General features: G+C 40.7%; 1 protein-coding gene across 1 annotated transcript in view; it reads left to right on the top strand.

Moving 5' to 3' along the window:
• Positions 1-18,806, top strand: part of ARHGAP20 (Rho GTPase activating protein 20) — a 60,369-nt gene that overhangs the window by 27,125 nt on the left and 14,438 nt on the right. The window contains 6 exon segments of the mRNA XM_027884927.1: positions 2,742-2,912; positions 7,992-8,141; positions 9,996-10,037; positions 11,003-11,087; positions 13,902-13,979; positions 17,876-17,942. Of these exon segments, the coding sequence (XP_027740728.1) occupies positions 2,742-2,912; positions 7,992-8,141; positions 9,996-10,037; positions 11,003-11,087; positions 13,902-13,979; positions 17,876-17,942 (593 nt within the window).

Below are 18,806 nucleotides of genomic sequence, written 5' to 3' on the forward strand. Positions count from 1 at the left end.
TTGGTTTCATTCATGTCTTGTAACTATGTAACATTAATTGAAAGGATCAAAAGCATGCTTTCCAAATGACATTTTTGGCACTGCTGACATGAATTTCCTCCGTGTTTCTTGTTCCCGAGGCCTTAAAAGATTCTGAATGAATTAATGGCTTTGATTTTTTATTTCTAATTTGTTTCTAGGGAAGAAATTTTTTCCTTTTTTTTTTTTTTTTTTTTTTTTTTTTTTTTTTTTTTTTTTTTTTTTTTTTTTTTTTTTAAATAAGGCTTATCAGGTAAACCCTAATATTAGAGTATGTAAGAGTGCTTATTAGAATTCAGATGACAGATGTGCTTGAAAGGCACTGGGTCAAAATGCAGTTCAATTTACGTGACCCTACTGGCATTACTAAACCTACTACACTTTCATTTGCATATCTATACGACAAAGATTTTGCTTAGTTTAATTTGAGAGGTTCCTGGCCTTCCAAATCAGGGTGCAGAAAATGCACAAACAGGAATAATCAAACAGAGTCACCTATATGGAGATATAAAAGCATGACCCTATGATTTTAAGAATGCTTCTGCTAATGTGGTTACAGCAGTGTAACACGGAGGGGTTTTTCCTAACTGTTGTTGATATGGGGTTCAAATACAAGTGAGTATGTTCCTGCTTAATCTTTGAGGTAAGGACCATGGATGGCTTTCACACAGGTCGATTCATCATCATTCCTGATTTCTGCTTAAGTTTCTGTGCCAAGTGCTGCTAGGGAGTTAATGAAATGGAGTCCCAGTTACCCAACACTCACCAGTGAACTGGTGAATTGGCAAATTCCCGTCCTATGGAAGTGGAAGAGTAGAAGAGATGCTTGTTGTTCCCCTAATTCCTGTTGCTGGCTACACAGCATGTATCACTGTTGTGCTGGACCAAAACTCCTCTCTCTGCTTTAACCTCCACACTCCTGGACACCCCTTCTGCTTCTTTCTCTCTCCCCTGAAGGGGTAGGTAATGAAAGACATGATTAAGACATAGTTTAAGACAAAATAAGTTGAGGAATTTTTTAAAAATTCAGATTCCCAGCCAGAAAGAGGAATCCAAGGCCAAGCAAAGCTCTCCCCAGCAGGCAGAGATCCTCATCAGCTCCTTGCACATCAGTGAAAGTGTGTCCTGCTAATGTAGGCCAATCTCAGAGCTTATCCTTTCTCCCCCAGCTGTCAGGATTTCCTAAATAATTTCCTGCATAATCCAGCCACAGGTATCAAGGAGAGGAGGGTCATGAGTCAAATAGGCTCTAAGAGAGGTACAAGAAGGTTTATGACCTTCTTTGAAGGTTTTCTCTGCTCACTCTTCTTTTCTTTCATTTCCCTCCTGTTTCATTTTGTGACTTTCACTGCATGAGCTCCATTTCTTCTCCCAGCAAAGTCATTAAGTGTTTGTCATCCATTCCATTTGGGCCAGGAATAAACTAGAATTGCAAAGCTGTTCACTTTAGCCTGTCCTTGCCAAGTTGATCCTGCCAAGTGTTAGCTTAATTTTTTTTTAACAAGAAAAAATAATACATTTGAATAAAAATTGAACTGATCCATTCTACCAGAGGGAAATGGTTCACTTGGAGGCATCTGTAGGGAAAGCAAATAATTGGAAAGCTGGATTTTAAAATCATGAGTAAAGATACTGATAAGTCTTGGTTTTAATCCAGAAATTGATTATTTAAGGTACACCAGAATGTAGGAGACCCAGGTTTAGTTCTCTCACTTTCCTGTGAGAAATGGAAGCCATGCCTCTGGCTTTCAAAGGGAGAGCCTGACCTGCAAAAAGCATCTAGTGAGCCCTAGAGAAGGAGTGTCATCCTCTCAAACCCTCACATGTGTGTTAGGTTCAGCTCCATATAAATAGTCATTTGTTAGAGCCAGACTCAGAAATGAGGGATATCCTGTCTGGATGAGTGAGCTGACCATTGTGCTGGGGAAACTCTATTTCTGCTTCAGTAACTATTCCACTGCTTTATGCAGAATAGGAGGGGTTGAGAAACTCATGGTTCCCCCTTGGCCTATAAACTCTGCGATACCTCCTTAGAAAAGATCAGTGTCTTCCAGGAGAGAGTCTGATTTTTTCCCCATAGACCTGGGTTTGGATTACCCAGCAACCTCAGATGAGCGTAGCTCTGGTCACACAACCAAAACCTGCAGCAGGAGCTTACTTCAGAGTTTGTGGGTTGTGTGCTGGGAGAGAGAAAGGCTGAGTAGCCTTGTCTCATATTGCATCTAGTACATGGTCTGTCTCTTGCAAGGTGCAGTTACACCTTATGTTTGTCCTTGGTTCTGAACACTCTCTATAAATCACTTTTAACCCTGAGTATGAGTCCTATTCTGACCAAGGTGGTTGTGCAGTTACTTGTTCATCGTGCATATGTCTCCTCTCTTTTTGGAGAGCCCAGAGAAGGTGAAGTATTTTGTCTAAGACTTCAGTACGAAGGGAAGCAAATACAAAAAGATAAAATGTCTAAATTATTGTCCTTTGCTAAATGCTAGACATGTGGTTAGGCTGTAAAAGATTCTGTGAAGACAGTCCCTAATAGATTTTGTGTCAGAATCTGACTGCTGAGTTATCCTCTCCGTCCCTTTCACCTTTCACTGAAATGTGAAATAAATGTGAATAAACTGCCTTTTGGCAGCAGATATGGGGATTCATTGCCTGGTTCTCAATTTACAGGCAACTGGCTGATTTGCTTTTCTTTATCCCATTTATTTTATTTCCTCTTTCAGGGAAGGCTGCTTGTCCCCCGTCAGCCCAGAGGCATGGCCTCTTGTGCAGTCTTTCATAGGCGACAACCGAACGTTCATCCTGGATGGCCATGTGCAGCTGAAGACAAGTCTGCAGACCCAGGAGCGACACCTTTTTCTCTTCACAGACATTCTGGTTGTTGCCAAGTCCAAGTGAGTATGGCCTGTAGCCATAGAGGAATTCCAGGATGCAACATTTTAAGGAAGTATCAGATGTTCTTTGATGTATTGCTTGCATTGTGCAATCTTCTCCGCTCTGGGAGTGCTCGGCTGTGTCTACTGTGCTACCTTCAACTTGTCATGTTTCAGACAGGGCATCCTCAGTCCTGTGGGGTGTGTGTAACCTCAGTGGTGGGTTGCAGAGGGGTTAGAGGTCTTAACCCTTACCTGGAAGCTGCTTTGGATACACACCAGTGATGAGCAGCTGTATAAAAATAGAGATTGTAGATGGCATTACAGTGTATGTCTCTGCAGTTTGTCCTGTGCCAGAAGGAGTGTGGGGAAGGGGAAGCGATGCTGGGCAGTCTGGGTAGTGTTCATGTGTAATCAGGCTTACTGCTGAGCTCTGATTATTCACTCTACCATTCACAATTAAATCACATTTACAAGCTGTGTCTAGCATGCCAGCTTCATGCGGCATTTGTGGTTTAAGGCAATTTTAGAGGGTGCTTTCACTTGTTGTTATGGGTTATAGGGAAATAATAATAAAAAATCCTGATGTAGCCTCACTCTCTGTTAGGCACTGTGTTGTGGTTTCACAGGGTGGGCAGTCTCAATGTGAATCCTGGGCTTTTGCAATGTGTCATTTCGCTTAAGCAATAGTTTCAGGGGCTTCTGGGAAAAGCCAAAAGAAATCTGTGTTTTCTGTAGAAATCTGAGCCGTGTCTGTTTGAATCACACATGGTAAACATAACCCCCCCAGCTGAACTCCCTCACTTGATGTGGTGTGACAACACAGAGGATGTTTTCCACAAAACATATTCCACTATGGGTGGGTGGTGAACGTAAGGATATTTAGGGGAAACCTTGCTATTCTACCAGCAGTAGCAATAACAACATTGTTAATGTATTGATTTATGTTTGTTACTTGTTTAGAGTGGAATTCACCTCACCTAATTTCAGCTTTAAAATGTGAATTATTTGCAACTTACCCAGGTTTCTAGGCTTCTCTTACAGTCTTACAGTCACTGAAGCTGCACCTTACTGCAGCAAACTCGCCTGGAGCTGAAAGAGTGTTGATAGTAGATTAGGGGAGTCAGGTTCTTGGGGGTCTCTCACTCTGTACACTGGCTATCCAGTGGTCTTTGTCCACTAGCTTAGCTCCTAAATTGTAGAAGACTGAAGTCAGAAGGGGTAAATCCCTCACACCCTGGTCAGCATGCTGAGCAGAAGCTATGTTACAGCCCCAGGCTGAGCTGCACATTACTGAAGGTTTGACTGGGTCCCAGTGGGACTATTTGCATAGGAAAGCACTACTTGGTGTAACCACACAAAAACCTGGTCCCCAGGGAGTAATCACAGCTCTTACAGCATGTGATTTAATGTGGAGCAGAGACTGCAATGTTTGAAAAAGGTAGAAGAGAACAAATTGTGCTTTTGCATGTGAAATGGGAGGGGGGGCAAGTCTTTGCTAGAAATGGTAAAAAGAGTATTTTGAGTGATATTACTTCATGTGTTTTGAAGATCTAATTGGGATGTTCTCTTTACAGCTGCCCTGTCAGCAATTAAAGCATCAGAGCTGTCACTAATGAATGCTACTTAAAAATCAGCATTTTTAAAGCTGTCTTACCAGTGCTGGTTCCTAGAAGGAAGACCTGAGTGTGTGTATTGCTGTGTGGCTGTGACTGTTGATTGCTATTGACTTTTTAATAGCCTGGTGCAGAGTCGAAGCAGTCAGACCAGGACAGAGTTATTGATATGGTTGAATATGACTTAACTTCAGAATTATTCCTTGTGAAGGTGCTAAAAATTTGTAATACTCCCTTGTCTTCAGTAGTTTTTTGGCTTAAGGCAAATGAACCCCTACGGTATCTTTGGTACAGCTCGGTGCTGTGCTGGTGTCAGCTCTGCTGCAGGTATCCAGTCACTGTACAAAGGGAGCTCATGTATAATGAGGCTTCGTATGATCAGCAAACAGGTACAAGTTTTTCCTAAAGAGAGCAACAAGTGTCTTGTGTCTTTTGAGCTTGCTAAGTAAACTACTGTATAGCACTGAATTCCTGCTTAAAGGCAGCCAGTTGGCATTGCTCCCACGGAAATTTGTGAGGGGTAAGTCCTCTATACAACTGGTCCATGTATGACTTTGGACAAGGGGCCTCTAGGTTCATTTTTTGCTACTTTCTAATAGTTTCTGAAATGTAGACTGTTATGTTTTCTGATTGTGCATTATACTAGCTTATTAAAAATAAGAATAATACTCACATGCTGTGGCCCTCTGCTGCCCTGTCCTTCACTGCCTTCATGTGGGGATTAAGTCACAAATGAATTGATTGAAAGAGTTTTTCTCACTAAACCAAAGTTAAGTATGTAAAATATTATATACTCTTTTCTATATATTGATTAGATTTCTTACAGAGAGCACGTCTTTTTATTTGGCAGAGTAGAGACTTCAAGGATCTGTCAATTAAATGATGAAGGTTTCTCACGTAAATTTTTATGTGGAAGGCACAGAGAAATGATTTCCTCTTTCTCCTGTGTAATGTGCACCCATGTACATAAACATGCCTTTTAAGGTTATTTTCCCAACATGTCTGGACATAGAAAGTAATGGTTAAGTGCATACATGAAATTATGGTAGCAATCTCACAGTAGGTCCATTAATGCTTTTGTCAGAGGGTCCTATTAAGGAGATTAGCAAATCCAGTGAGAAGTTAATCTTCCATCTGTTATCGGTTGCAAAGTATCCAATTGCAAGCAAGAGGAATTGCAAGTGCCCTGCATGGAGTGAATCAGTACCTGCACCATTGATATTCATGATTTTTCTCTTGATTTCAGTGGACTTGGGATCTGCCTGATGTTTACGGTAACATTTGCTAGGGGACTTCCTTAAAAATGTATATAATATTCGTTAGATTTTACTCTGGCCATTTTTAAAACGTTCAGTCATGCTGCTTTCTTAGCAATGATACATCCATTTCTAGAGGTAATGCTTTTGGCACTTCAGTAGAAGGCCCACATTTCACAAATGCTGAGAACCCATGGATTGCATAAAGGACATGGCAGATAGGGATAAAAATATACTTCAGGCTCTTTAGATGTTAATGGAGGCTACTGTTTCAGTGCCTCTGGAAACCAGGCCACTTGAATACTGATAATAGCTGAAAGCTGTGACTACGCATGGCAAACAGGGCAAGAATATACATCAAGCATGATTGGAGAACATCCTTGTGCTTCTGCCAACACCCTGCTGACACCTGCTACTGGCACTTTAGGGATCTGGCTTTATGAACTGTAAATGTTAAAAAAGTGAAACAGCATGTAGAGTGTTCACTGTACTGGGTAATGGGAAAAAAAGTTAAGGAGAAAGGGAGGGTCAACAGGTTGATTCGGTGGAGTAAGACCAGATCTCCATTTATTAACATCTACATTAGAATTCACAGCTGTATTTTTTTGTAAATCTACATTTTTACAGTTCATTCTGTGGTCAGTCAGAATACAGTTATTTTTGTATTCTTGATAGACCTTACTTGTTGCATCATAAACTAATTTAGAACAAGCATGCTGAAATGTTCTCCTGTACTTTAAGTTTCTCTTTGATTGGGCCGCAGAACATAATAGAGTGAAGAGAGGTGAAGTGTTCAACTGATCAGGAAACACCATGGTCTTAGTTTAGCTGAACATGGTGTTTACAGGAACTTGAGATGGTATTTTACAGTATTTTATGATAATCAAATGGCAGTGCATCTTTTTACCGGGTTTGATATACACTGATAGTCCTTTCTTGCCCAACACCGCGAGCGTTGCTGCACACCATCTCACCACACGTGTTAGTACAATGTCAGCTGGAAACCAGTCAGGGTACTGCAAGTTCACCTATGTCCTCTTGAAAGCCACAAGGTTCAAGTACTTTCGTGATTCCAACTGCATTAGTTCAGTCTGTTCTAAGTCAAATACCTTGTAAATGAGACTAATCTCAGAGAAGGTGGCCCACATGTATCAAAGCCATAGGAAACTGCTTACTTGGCATATTTATTTATAGAGCCCTAACTAATCACCACAGTGCCCGGCACTGTTCCCATCATGTTTGCAACACAGTGGTGACCTGACATGCTCTTGCTTGCATGTCCTCTTGGTTTCAGGAAGGGAACACTTTTGCTCCAGCCCTTCCCTGATGGCTCAGGACAACCATAGTTCAGGTAGTTCCAACTGCAAGGCTTAAAGTGAGTGGCTGTTGCAGTGCTACAGAGCTGCACTGACTCTGAGTTTTTACTTGTTTCTCACATAACACTAGCACCCACCAGTCCTACAAAGGAAGGAGACTTATAATGAGAAAATAGGTGGAAGAAAAGAGTTGAAATTAAAATGTGAAATTGTGTAATATTGACCTTTATTGTTTAGTAGGATAAAACACAGGAAGGGCCAAATTTTTAAAAAGTGGGGAAATTGTATATCTTCCTTAGAGATGAGTGAATATTTTGAGAATGCACAAAGTTCTGGCTCATTCTCCAAGTGATGTGGACCTAAAACTACCATGCAGCCAGTTCGTGGAGACTGTATGGTGACCTGTTCTGTAGTTAACACAAATGGCAGTTTCTGCTTGTTCTGTCTTCAGGATTGCTTCATTTGTCCTGACCTAGTTGTCACTACTTAAACTCATCATAGTTTTTGACCCTGGGGCTAAGCAATAGAACTGTATTATAAACTCCTCAATAGCATTAAAGTCACTGAAAGAAGACTCAAGTACAAGTGGCAATCTTTGCCTCATGGCGAGATTTGGAGAACTCTAGGCATGAACAGAAGTTTTCCCCTAAGAAGGGCGATTCCCAGGGATGCCACAAGCAATCTGTTTATTCCACAAATAAGAGATCTGTTGATCCCATTCAAATGAGAAATTGATACGTTTTTATATGTAACCCAACAAAACATTGTTTTCTTTAACTGAAGCAGAAGAGCTTCTTCTATCAGCTCCAGTGCAAGCTTCACGTGTGCCTGAAGGAAGAAAAATCTCTAGTTGTTTAATCTGCCTTGGTATGTTTTCATCTGTGTGACTTACCTATGATTTTCTGCCTGCAGGTCACACTCTCATTTCAAACTAAAGTGCCAAGCCCGTCTCTGTGAGATGTGGACAGCATTTTGTACAGAAGAAGTCTGTGAAGGCAGCACAGACCCAGAGAGATCCTTTGTTTTGGGCTGGCCCACCACAAACTGTGTGGCAAATTTCAGGTAAGAATTGAGATATGTTTTATTTCAAGTTACTTAAATGTTTTTAGGCTGGCAGGTAACGAGACTATCACAAATTCATTTCAGCACCAGTGAATGTGGGGAGCAGCAATTTGCTGATTGTTAAACCAATTCCTTCTACTCCTGTGAGCAAGTCACCCTCCACACCTCATCTTCTTTATCCCTCCAAATTGAGCAGGGGTACTTGCTTATCATTTTAAAAATTAAGAAAATATGTAACTTGGCATAGCACTTGCTCAGTGGAAATTTTCCTTTTTTTTTCTTTGGTGTAACTTGATGAACACCTTGGTTAATTAATAAGATGAGCTACAAATATTAAACAGACAAGCTAATGAAAGAATCAAAGAGACAGTTTTAAACAGAAGAGCAGGTATTGGAAATAGCAAAAAACATACAGTGAAATACTGACCTTGTCCTATTTCTCTGTTCTATTTAATTGTGCCAGAGAAAATGTCAAAATTCCTCTTAAGGCAGAATCTCTGAATTTTAATAGAAAGATTTTTGGACTGTCTTCGCAGCATTGACTGTAGCACACATAAGGGCTGTAGAGGTAATTTCAGTGATTAGGCTAATTTTAGTCTCAGCAGGAGGGCTCTGTCGTCACTTTGGAGGAGGGAGGGCACATCCCCCTGAAATCCCAGCTGCTTAGCCATGGTAATTTGCCTGAGTCTTGGAAAATGCATTTTCTTCTTTATCAACATAGAGCAAAAGCTGAAGTATCCAGTTTAATTTCTGTATCACATTGTCCTTACCCAAAGAGAATGCTGTGTACAAACTGCACTCTCTTGAGTTGGTTGTGCTGTTTATGGTTTTTACACGTTAGTAGCCCTGAAACAGAGATGAAATTTTCTATTGATTTTCAGTTGAACTCTTGCCAATAAACATGAGCTTTGATCTAGATACAGTATGTGATCCTTTATAGATATCACAAGGTAGTTGAATAGGAAAGCAATAGCTTAAATAAAAAAAGAGTCAGAGATTTTATAGCAGTGAAATTGTTTTATGTCTGGAGGTACACCGAAAAATCTAAAATGCCATGGGTGAGTCCAAAGATGCCAATATAACTGAAAGAGCCAAAGCAGTCATATTTATAGCATTTACATTTGTAGCATTCCCCTCACAGCATCATTCAGAAGGTTTGTTGTTCCCTAAATGCCTTCTCTGAAAATTTGAAGAAACTTGATTTACAAAAGCAGCAGTGGGAATAGCAGTTACTCCATCTGGGACAGGATTTAAATGAAGAAAGTTGAAGCAAAATTAGGTTAGTCTCCTTGAACAGTCCTATTATTAGCTACATTTAACTGGACAGCTTTGTATCATTGAAAGTGTATAAATGAGAGAAAGATAAATGAGATAAGCCTTAGAATGTCCAAAGTTTAACTGTACTAAGCACAATGGGCGTATGTGTACTTTGTGATGTGCTGATAAAACAACTAATAAACAAGAAGATAATTAGAATAGTGAAAGTGGAAAGAAGTCTGTATACCTGATGAAATACCTTTAAACTTTTGAATTAAACTCTTATTTTAAAGTGCCCTCCTCTTCTATTTGGACACTAGTTTAAGAAATCAATACTTTTCCTACTGAATTAATTGGAAAAACTTTGAATTCTGTGACAAAAACTGTTAACTGGGGCCTTTGGTCTCCTTGAGCAGGCTATTCAGTTGACTTTGCAAGGAAGCAGACTTTTCATTCAAATCTGGATAAATCTTTTAGTTTTTGCAGGTATTTATAAAATTGCAACCAAGAAACAGTCCATTCCGCTGAGGTTTGTACGAGGACTATATTAGTATTAAAATGATGGCTGATTTGTCCCTGCTTTGTTTTAATTTTCAGGTCTGCAGAACAAAAGGAAACATGGCTCTCTTATTTGCAGAGGTACTTTTTTATGTGGTCTTTAAAGACATTGAAAAGAGTCCTAGTCTAGACCAGTGATCCCCAAGCTGTGGTGCCTATGCCATCATGATAGATAAGCTCTTTCAAAGTGATATTAAGGAAAAAAATACCTTCTCTTCTTCCTGCAGAAAATGGTATATGCCTTTTATGCAACAATCATTGTGCAAGGAGGGAATCGCTTCCCTGTGCTCAGCACAAAATCAGAGCAATTCCTCATACACATTATTCCTTCCCCATGCAGCATCAGAAGCCTCTGCCACTGTTGCTCTGGTTGAGACTGGAGCTCTTTCCATTTTGACGGCATCTAAGTAAGCCCAGCTCAGGACCTCTGCTCTAACCTGTCTGCTGCTCGTGGCCAGCTATATTTTGGTCTTACAGAACATACCGCAAGTTGGAGGGTATGGTGGGAGGGTTTGTGTAAATAGAGCTGTTTTATTTCGTTCAGTGTTTGGACAGACAGTGATAGTTCTGCTTTCTGGTCACCAGTTCTTCTGGTTGAGGTTTCTGTCTTGATCTGATTCTTCAGAGTTCCTGGATTTTTTAAATCGTTCTTGCTGGGATGTTTTCCAGTTCACTCTTCTCCTGTTCAGTCCTTTGAACTAATCTGTACTGATGTAACTGATTCCAGTAGGAGCTTTTAGTGCAGACTGAGGCATCACAATGATGGGTAGTTTTAGCTTGATTTTTTCTATTCACTTTCTCTGCTGATTACTCTGATTTCTACAATGAACTTCAATGCAACAAAGGCATTACTGGGGACCACAATTGGCATCCCTTCCAGATACTGCTGCTGGATGCTCTCTTTTCTTTGGAGATCTTTCTAGTGCAGTACATCTGCAAACAGTCTGCTTCTTATCCAGTTACTGCTTGATTGCTATTTAAATATATGTCTTGCTATTTGTATTTGCAATATTAAAAATTTACCTGTTTTGTACTTTCTTTGTCAGACAAATAAGAGAAGAGAAGGAAAAAGACAATCCTAAAAGGATTCCTGTGACGATAATTGCAAAAGACGTGGGAACTTGTGCATATGTAAGTGCTCTTGAGTTAAACAGGTGTCCAAATCCATATCACCTGTGAGTGCTAGTGACCTGCAAATCCTTTGGATATTGAAAGGATTCCTTTGATTTGCAATCTACTTTAGGGATTCAGCCCCTTGAAAAGACTTGGCGTACGCAGCCCTGACATGTTTGTTCCCTGTGTTTAATACATGACTTCCGTTTTAAAGACAGTGTGAATGGTAAGAAATACTGCTTCTGGCATACAAACTAAAGACTGTACAGTGTGAAGTCCCAAGAAACACCTCCAGCGGAACTTACGCATAAGCATCTTCAGAAATGCCAGCACAATGTACCCTTTTTTTTGCTTATAAAACTTATCTAAACCCCCAACTGCCTTCATTCAATTCTGCAAAGCTGCAGTGTGTTTTGTGGTTTATAGTGATCTTAAGTCAGGAAAGCAGTGTGTAAAAACACCCTGAAATTGCATTAAGCGTGTTTTTCATCAACTAATTGATGCTGGTAAATTTATAGGCAAAGTATAAATAGTAAAAAAAAGTCATCCACAGGGTGATTTGCACTTTTTTGACTAAGTAAGTTTTAACCAATTTAAACTAAGTTCTTATATGTAGCCAGTTCCATAGGGATACCCTAGCATTCAGTGATAATCCACTCATTCTTCCTTTGTTTCTTCTACATTTGTCTTTTCTTTCTTGTAACATCTTTATTTCAAGCTCAGAACCCCAAGAAGCATGTGCAAGGGAATGAGAAATTTTGACAGAAGTCAAATTTCACTGAAGATCTTTGCCCAGCGGTGAATCACCACTTAGAATTCTGTATTTGCATAGATGAAAGCATAAAGGAGTCTGCCTTTTTTTTTTCAGAAAATAATAATTAAAGAATAATATAATTGCCAGGTTGCTAAGACAAAAATTAATAAACAATACCAAAAATTGTGATAGTTCAAATGCAAGACTACAGATCAAGGTCTGATCAGGTGTAAAAGTCTGTAAATCATACATGCTCTCGGCGGTTGCAGTCTTGTACCAGAGTTTGTTGGGGTTTTTTTAAATGCCTTTTCTCCTTAGCAGTAATTAGCTCATGTGCCAGATATGGTTTCTGGATCCTGACAGTCCTAGAAATGACACCCTATAGTCTGGATTTTATCAGTAATAAAACAGAGGAGGAACAGATAGAAATTCTGTGATGCGAATAGTTCTTATTGCAGCGTGGTTCCTGCTATAGCGGCTGGAGATGCCCAAGAATTATTTTGATTTTGGACAGTAAGGGAGGCTGAACACGAGGCACAAACCATTTTATTGTATTCTTGCCAAGAGCAAAACTTATGCAAATGTTCTGACCTACTCCTGAGAGCCAGATGTCATTGCTACAGGCAAATGTTAAATTTTTTATGGTATGAGCGTTCAGATATGTCCTAAAGCAAGATATACCGTATTCTCACAACTTTCCTTTCATTGCCATGGCAGCTTGTTACCGTCAGGAACTTACACAAATGTACAGCTCAGATCTTTTCTAAATGCAAAATGTCAGGGGGTTGTTTCACCTGAACACCTTATGGCCGGCATAAAATTGATATGCTACAGAAGGTATCAGGGTATTGCAAACTGTCTTGGGACTGGCAATGAACTTCTACATCCCAGCTCTGCCACCTCTCCTTGTTTGGGCCATCAGATACGCCTGGGTGGTTTGTTGCAGTGGGCATGCCTTTGTTCTGCCAAGACTTTAGTCTGGCCAGGAACCAGCTGCAGTCCAAAAACTGTGTAGTGTTGGTGGTGGAGCCAAGCCTCTAAAGAGGGCTTAGTGACTTGTGCTTTTTGTGTGGGAGTTGCCCTGTTAGCTTGGGAGTGAGACCAGCATGGTTACAATGCTGCAAGCAAAAACCACTCTGGACAAACTTCCACCACTGTTTTTGCCTCTGCAAGGTGATGGCAGTGGTGTTGCCACATTCCAGCAGGGCTGAGGGTAGAGTCAATCCGAGTGTGTTTGATGCTAAGGGCAACCCATGGAGCTGAGGCACAGAGCATTGCACAGCAGTATGGGAGGAGTACTGGTTCCAGGCAGCAGATGCTGAAATCTCACTCTGGAAAGACTGCCCTGTGGAAAGCAGCACTTTCACCAGCCAAAGCTTGGCACTCCATGCCAGTCACCATAATTGTTTAGAAAGTGGTGTCTCTGCTGCTCCATGCTTTTCCATACTGGCAATCAGCAGATTCTGGAGGCTGCTGGAGAGAGGTAGCATTTTAACTGGGTGAAAGATTACCAAGAGGAAGTGCTTCTGGTACTAAGCTAGATCCAGCTCTGAGAAATCTATATAGAATGTGGCAAAGGTGGTAGAGGTGAACAGCCTGTGCACACTATGTTCTTGCCAGGGAACACTTCAGTTGAAAAGGAGAGAAATTATTAACAATTGATATTTCACTGAAAAAACTCACTGAAATGTTCAATTTTTTCAAAGGAAACTTGTGTGCTTTTAAATTAATCAAACCATTGTGTTTCCCTTGTGCAGTGTCTAAAGTGCAGCTAGTAGTTCTGCCTTTTTGCATATTTTAATGTGGAAGTCCTGTCCTCAGTAATCATGGCACTGATGGAGCTGCTAGGGAAGCATGGAGCAAATACAGAAAGTATGTGACAAAGCAGAGGAAATCAAACCTTGATCTCAGACAGGACCTTTATCTATGTAGTATAATTTATTTAACACGTAAAATTTTAACAGGATATTCTCAATTTTTTCCAACAATGAATTATGCAGAGCTACTGCACTTCAGATACTCTTTGCAAATCCAAATTTTTAATGCCACTTTCCCCTTCTCCTTTTTTCTGTTCACAGTCAAAAACCATAAGTGTAACCAATGTTGATACAGCAAACGATGTAATTCTGATGGCCCTGCAGCAACTGGGAATTAATGTAAGTCCTTGCACCAGTTTTAATGAGTCTTTTTTTGTAGTCACTTATAACAATCAGATCTTCCCTTGCACTTTTTCCAAGTTTTAGGATATGAACATTAATTAAATCCTTTAATATAGCAATTCAGAGTTATTGAAGTGCAGCAGAAGTGCCTTGCTAATATACAGACCTCCAGAGATTAATAAGTGCCTTAAAAGTTTTGAGTACGTCTCTCATCCCTATAAGGGATCAGTCATGTTTCAAGTTGCTTTTAAATCTGTTTTGCTGAAGCCTAAGAGGAGACATCCTGACACATGAACTGAGAGTTTGATAGAGCTCCTTTTGCATGCTTCAGTGTGAACAGGAAACCTACTGACCTGTCTGTTAGTTGGTTTCAAAATGTGCAAACATGCATGATCAGCTGTGTCCCCAGATGGCAAGTACAAGCACTGCTCTCAAGTGTCCGAACCAGGTACTCTAAATATCCATGGACCTTTAGAGTTATGTGAGACAAGAATGTAACTAAGTGATTGCACGGAATCTGAATGCATCCAATTTAAGCAATGTCCTGACACTGTTTCGGAAAAAAGCTTTTGCTGAACTTACAATAATGCAGGGACTCTGAATGCACAGAGTCTGAATGCACCCAGTCTGAATCTGAATGCACAGGATCTGGATGCACCCAATTTAAGCAATGTCCTGTTTTGGAAAAAGGCTTTTACAGGACTTATGGTAATGCAGGGTAGTACCAAACAGATGCAGCAATCCTTACAATATCAAGTACTGCCTCAGCTGGCATCCTTTGCTCTAAACCAGACCAGGTAGTGCTTCAGGTGTAATAATGAATCAGTGCCAAGGACAAGAATTCTGGCTCCCTTATTCTGTTTCACAATGTGGCTCAAACCAACACCAGTGATCATATAGAAGCTCCTGGATGACAGCTTTTTAACTGGCCTGCCAGTCTGCTGTTTGGGTAATAAGATTTTTTTAAATGTCTTACTCTTTGTGCGTATGTTGATCTCATTGCATAGAATTTGACAAGCCTTTCCTCACCACAGCCCTGGGTCTGAAGAGTTAAATATGAGCAAAATGCCACTATTCTGCTTCCCTGAGGCTTCTGGATATTCACAGCAAAAGTTGGAGTAACCTCAGAATTAGCATTCCCTATAATCCCTTATCCCTAATTTATAGAGGCTTTTAATGCAGGGGTCTATTCTACTAGCTTGGCATTTCTCAAGCACAGCAATTTTTGTCTACCCACCTTGTTATGGCTCAGACATCCCATTTACACGAGGGCTGGAGCTCTGGCCTGCACTCAGAATCCAGTAGTCTATCCAATTAAGGAAGCTCTGGAGTTCATGGAGGGTGTTGCAAGGTGAAAAGGATAAGATGTGACTTAAAATTAGGATTTTAATTGCAGATTTTCGGCACCAAAAATCAGGGCACTATGCTATGTCACAACTGCAGGTCTTTATTGCGATGTGCTTCATTTTTACCCATTTTACAGGTGTCATTTGCACTTCCTCATTTTGTGTACAGAAAAAACAGAAAATGGTAGTATTCAAAGAGAATACTCTGAGATGAGCAGGAGGAGGAGCTGGTTAGGTTTCAGCATTGTGTTCTTTTGTATGTATTACAATCAACCCTTTCCTTCTCTTCACATTTTTATTTCAAGTGGAGAAAGAAGGAAAGCCATCTGAAAGATGTAAAATCTTGCCTGCAGAATTATTTGCCCAAGTAATATACTACATTTTTTCACTGCTTCTTTATTGCATAAAGCCTTTTTCCATTATAGGGATATCATAAGATTAGCAATAAATTCAAACAAGCTAAATAAATTAAGCTGTAGCCTGGGTATCAATCAAACACCCAAACCCCTCATAGTGTTGTTCTGATTGTGAGGAAGCTTCTCGTTATGCAAGGTTTTTTATTATGTCTAGAGAGGACCACTTGAAAGAAGCTTTATGACTTTTCAATGGCAATTATAAAAACTACATTTCACATATTGTGTGATTAATGGCCCTATTACTTTGGCTGAGTTCACTCTGGTTTAACACATCAGGGTTTTTTCCTCTGTGGTTTCTCTGGTAAAATGACAACTAGCTCGTGCAAAATGGCATTGATCATCTGTTACAAATTATCAAATGGGGCAGAAAGAAGGGCGTTGGGTTTCCCAGCTCTGTAATTACACTTGCTGACTTTTCTGGGACAGTCATATTTATACTGACAAATGGCCTCCTAAGGCCTATAAAGGACAGCATTTGAAGTCAGGAGATGAGCAGTTTGCCTCCTGAAAGCCACATTTACTAGCTCTTTCCCTTCTCCTGCTTCCCCTTCACAGCAACAAACCCTTTCATATATATGTGTAAAAGGAAAAGCAAATACCCTTTCCTGTGCTCCTCAGCTGTATTTATTTGGTCCTGGCTGCTTGCCCTGAGGCATGAGATGTCTCCAAAGCCTATTTGTTTTCCTTCTGCCCCCTGCTAGCTAACTTAACAGCAGTGCTAATATGGGCCAAAAAGCTCTGTCAGTCAGAAAGCAAACTGCAAAGGCTTTATTGGATGTATCAGCATTACACCAGGTGCGTGCAGCAAGTAGGAAGAGTCTCAAGAGCCTTGGGGACACTGGGTGAAGGTCCAGACAATGCAGGAGAGTAGGCAAATTGTTTGAAAAGAGGTAGGATTTAACTTTAGCGATAAATAGATACTGTCGTGAGGTATTTATCACCTTTTGTAGACAGAAAACTTTTAGATTTTAATTATCCTGATTGAGCAGTATCACTGAAAAGTAATTTAAGGTAAAATAGATCACTTTTAATGCAGTGTATTTATCCACTTGCTATTTCCTTTTGTCCTGAGTGTGGTTTATATTAGATGTCATTCTTTTTACTTCTATTGTCTCACCATCATATCTGAAAACAGTATTATTCTCTTTCTTCAATTAAACTGCAACATTGACTTGTATATTTATGCTAAAGGCAATATTTTGAATTTGCTTTCAAATCAGAGGTTTTACTCAACTTTTCGCAGAGATGATCACATTCTCCAGTCCTTTGAAAATTGCCTCCTTTGATGTAAATTTATTCTCTCCACTGTACATTTTATAGAGGGCTCAGCAGTCTAAAACCCCTTCCAGTGCTCCCAAGCATTTCCACACAAAAGGGCTGCACAAAAGGGCTGACAGCAGCCCTACAAGGAGATTTTGGGGCAGTGTTGAGTGCCAGGAGCCCCATGGGTGCCATCTTTGCCTTGGCATCATCAGAGTTGGCTCAGGTCTTGGGTGAAGGTGCTCCTGCCCTGCCTTCCAGCATGGGTCACAGGCTCACAAGCCTGAGCTCCTCCTTCTTGCAGGGGACGTAGAGAAGCTGGAGCAGTGGTGGAACAGAGTTCTCAGATGTGAGGCTTGGGGGTCCCTGTATGCCAGAGTACATCCCAGAGGGTGTGATTTCCGTGGTACTCAGGATGGAGCTGAAGGGTGATCTCAGCTCACAGGGACTGCCTGCTGTCTGCCCCATGCCCTGCAGCAGACATCCTCCTCCTTGTGCTGCTTAGCTGTAATCCCTCCGGGGGATCAGACCTCTCTCTCTGTGGCGCTGGGTGCTGCTCAGTGCTGCAGGGCAAAGTGGGCTGGGACATCCATCCCCCTGCTTCCAGAAGCACTGAAAGAATTGGGGGAAACCTCCCCCTTTACTCTCAGAAATTATGGGCTCCATCACCTCTCAATGCTCAGAGCTGAATCCTGGTCACATAACCAGATTGCACATGACAGACACAATTCAGAAACTTTGCTGGTGGCAAGCTTTGGTGCTGGAAGGTAAACGCTGCTGACAAGGTGCAGATTGTCCTTATATTGTGAGAAACCTTACATGAACCTGTCCTTAATGGCTGGCAAACTTTTTCTTAATTTTGCTTTTAAAGGGCTCTGAAAAAGATTACAAGCTGTGGGTGATTTCAGGAAGAGAACATGCTCCTTACCCTCTTATTGGTAAGTTCTTGACATTGTTTTTTTCAATATTCACTCAGCTTTTAGTGCTGAAGGAAGCAAGAAATATAGGGAAGACTGAAATGCGGTTTCCTCTTTTGTTTTTCCTGTTTTTTCTCTTACTTCCCTGTCACACAAGGTTGCTTATTTGGGGAGCTAGTCAGATGCTGATCCTTTGCTTTGAAGAGCTTGTGTCACGAAGAGGTTGGAAAAGGTCATTTATTTCTGCCCCAGTTTTGCTGCATGAGCCCCAGTCTTTCTGCAGAGTTGGCCTCTCCACTCATCCCCTCCTGGGGACATCAACCTCGAGGCTGTCCAGCTTTACCATACTTCTTCCTACACCTCCATAGCATTGTTTATTTCCCTCCTCAGTAAAACCCAGCAGACTTTCGAGAAATGTTCTGTTGTTAACTCAAGTTAACCGATTCAAGACGTCCTTTTTAATCCCCTATTTTTCGCTGGCAGCTCCCCTCTGATTAGGAGCCAATTAGTGCTTATTCTCTTTCTAAAATGGTTTTCAAAACATTTTGTCCACCAAAACCAACCCAAAGTTCAGAAGTGATTGGATGGAGTGATTTGATTTTGGCCCATAATTCACTAAGAACAAATCCCTTCCTATTATTAATAACCTTTCCCTGTAGAAGCCCAGCATTACTTGTGCTATAAGAGTTTGCAGATGATTAGAACAAGAAAAACTTATGAATTTTCTGGTTTTACCTCTTGCAGATCTAACCCCAGTAAATCTTAGCATTCCTTTTCAAAGCAGCCTTAGTTACAAATGCTTTGCTGGAGTCAGACAACATTAAATTTATAAAAGGTCTTCCTTGCGCACCTTATAGACAGTGCAAACTGTTTTGCCTTTGAAAA

Source organism: Empidonax traillii, unplaced genomic scaffold (genome assembly GCF_003031625.1).
Source record: "Empidonax traillii isolate 1590-97213 ecotype Southwest subspecies unplaced genomic scaffold, ASM303162v1 scaffold9:size3134949, whole genome shotgun sequence".
NCBI lineage: Eukaryota > Metazoa > Chordata > Aves > Passeriformes > Tyrannidae > Empidonax > Empidonax traillii.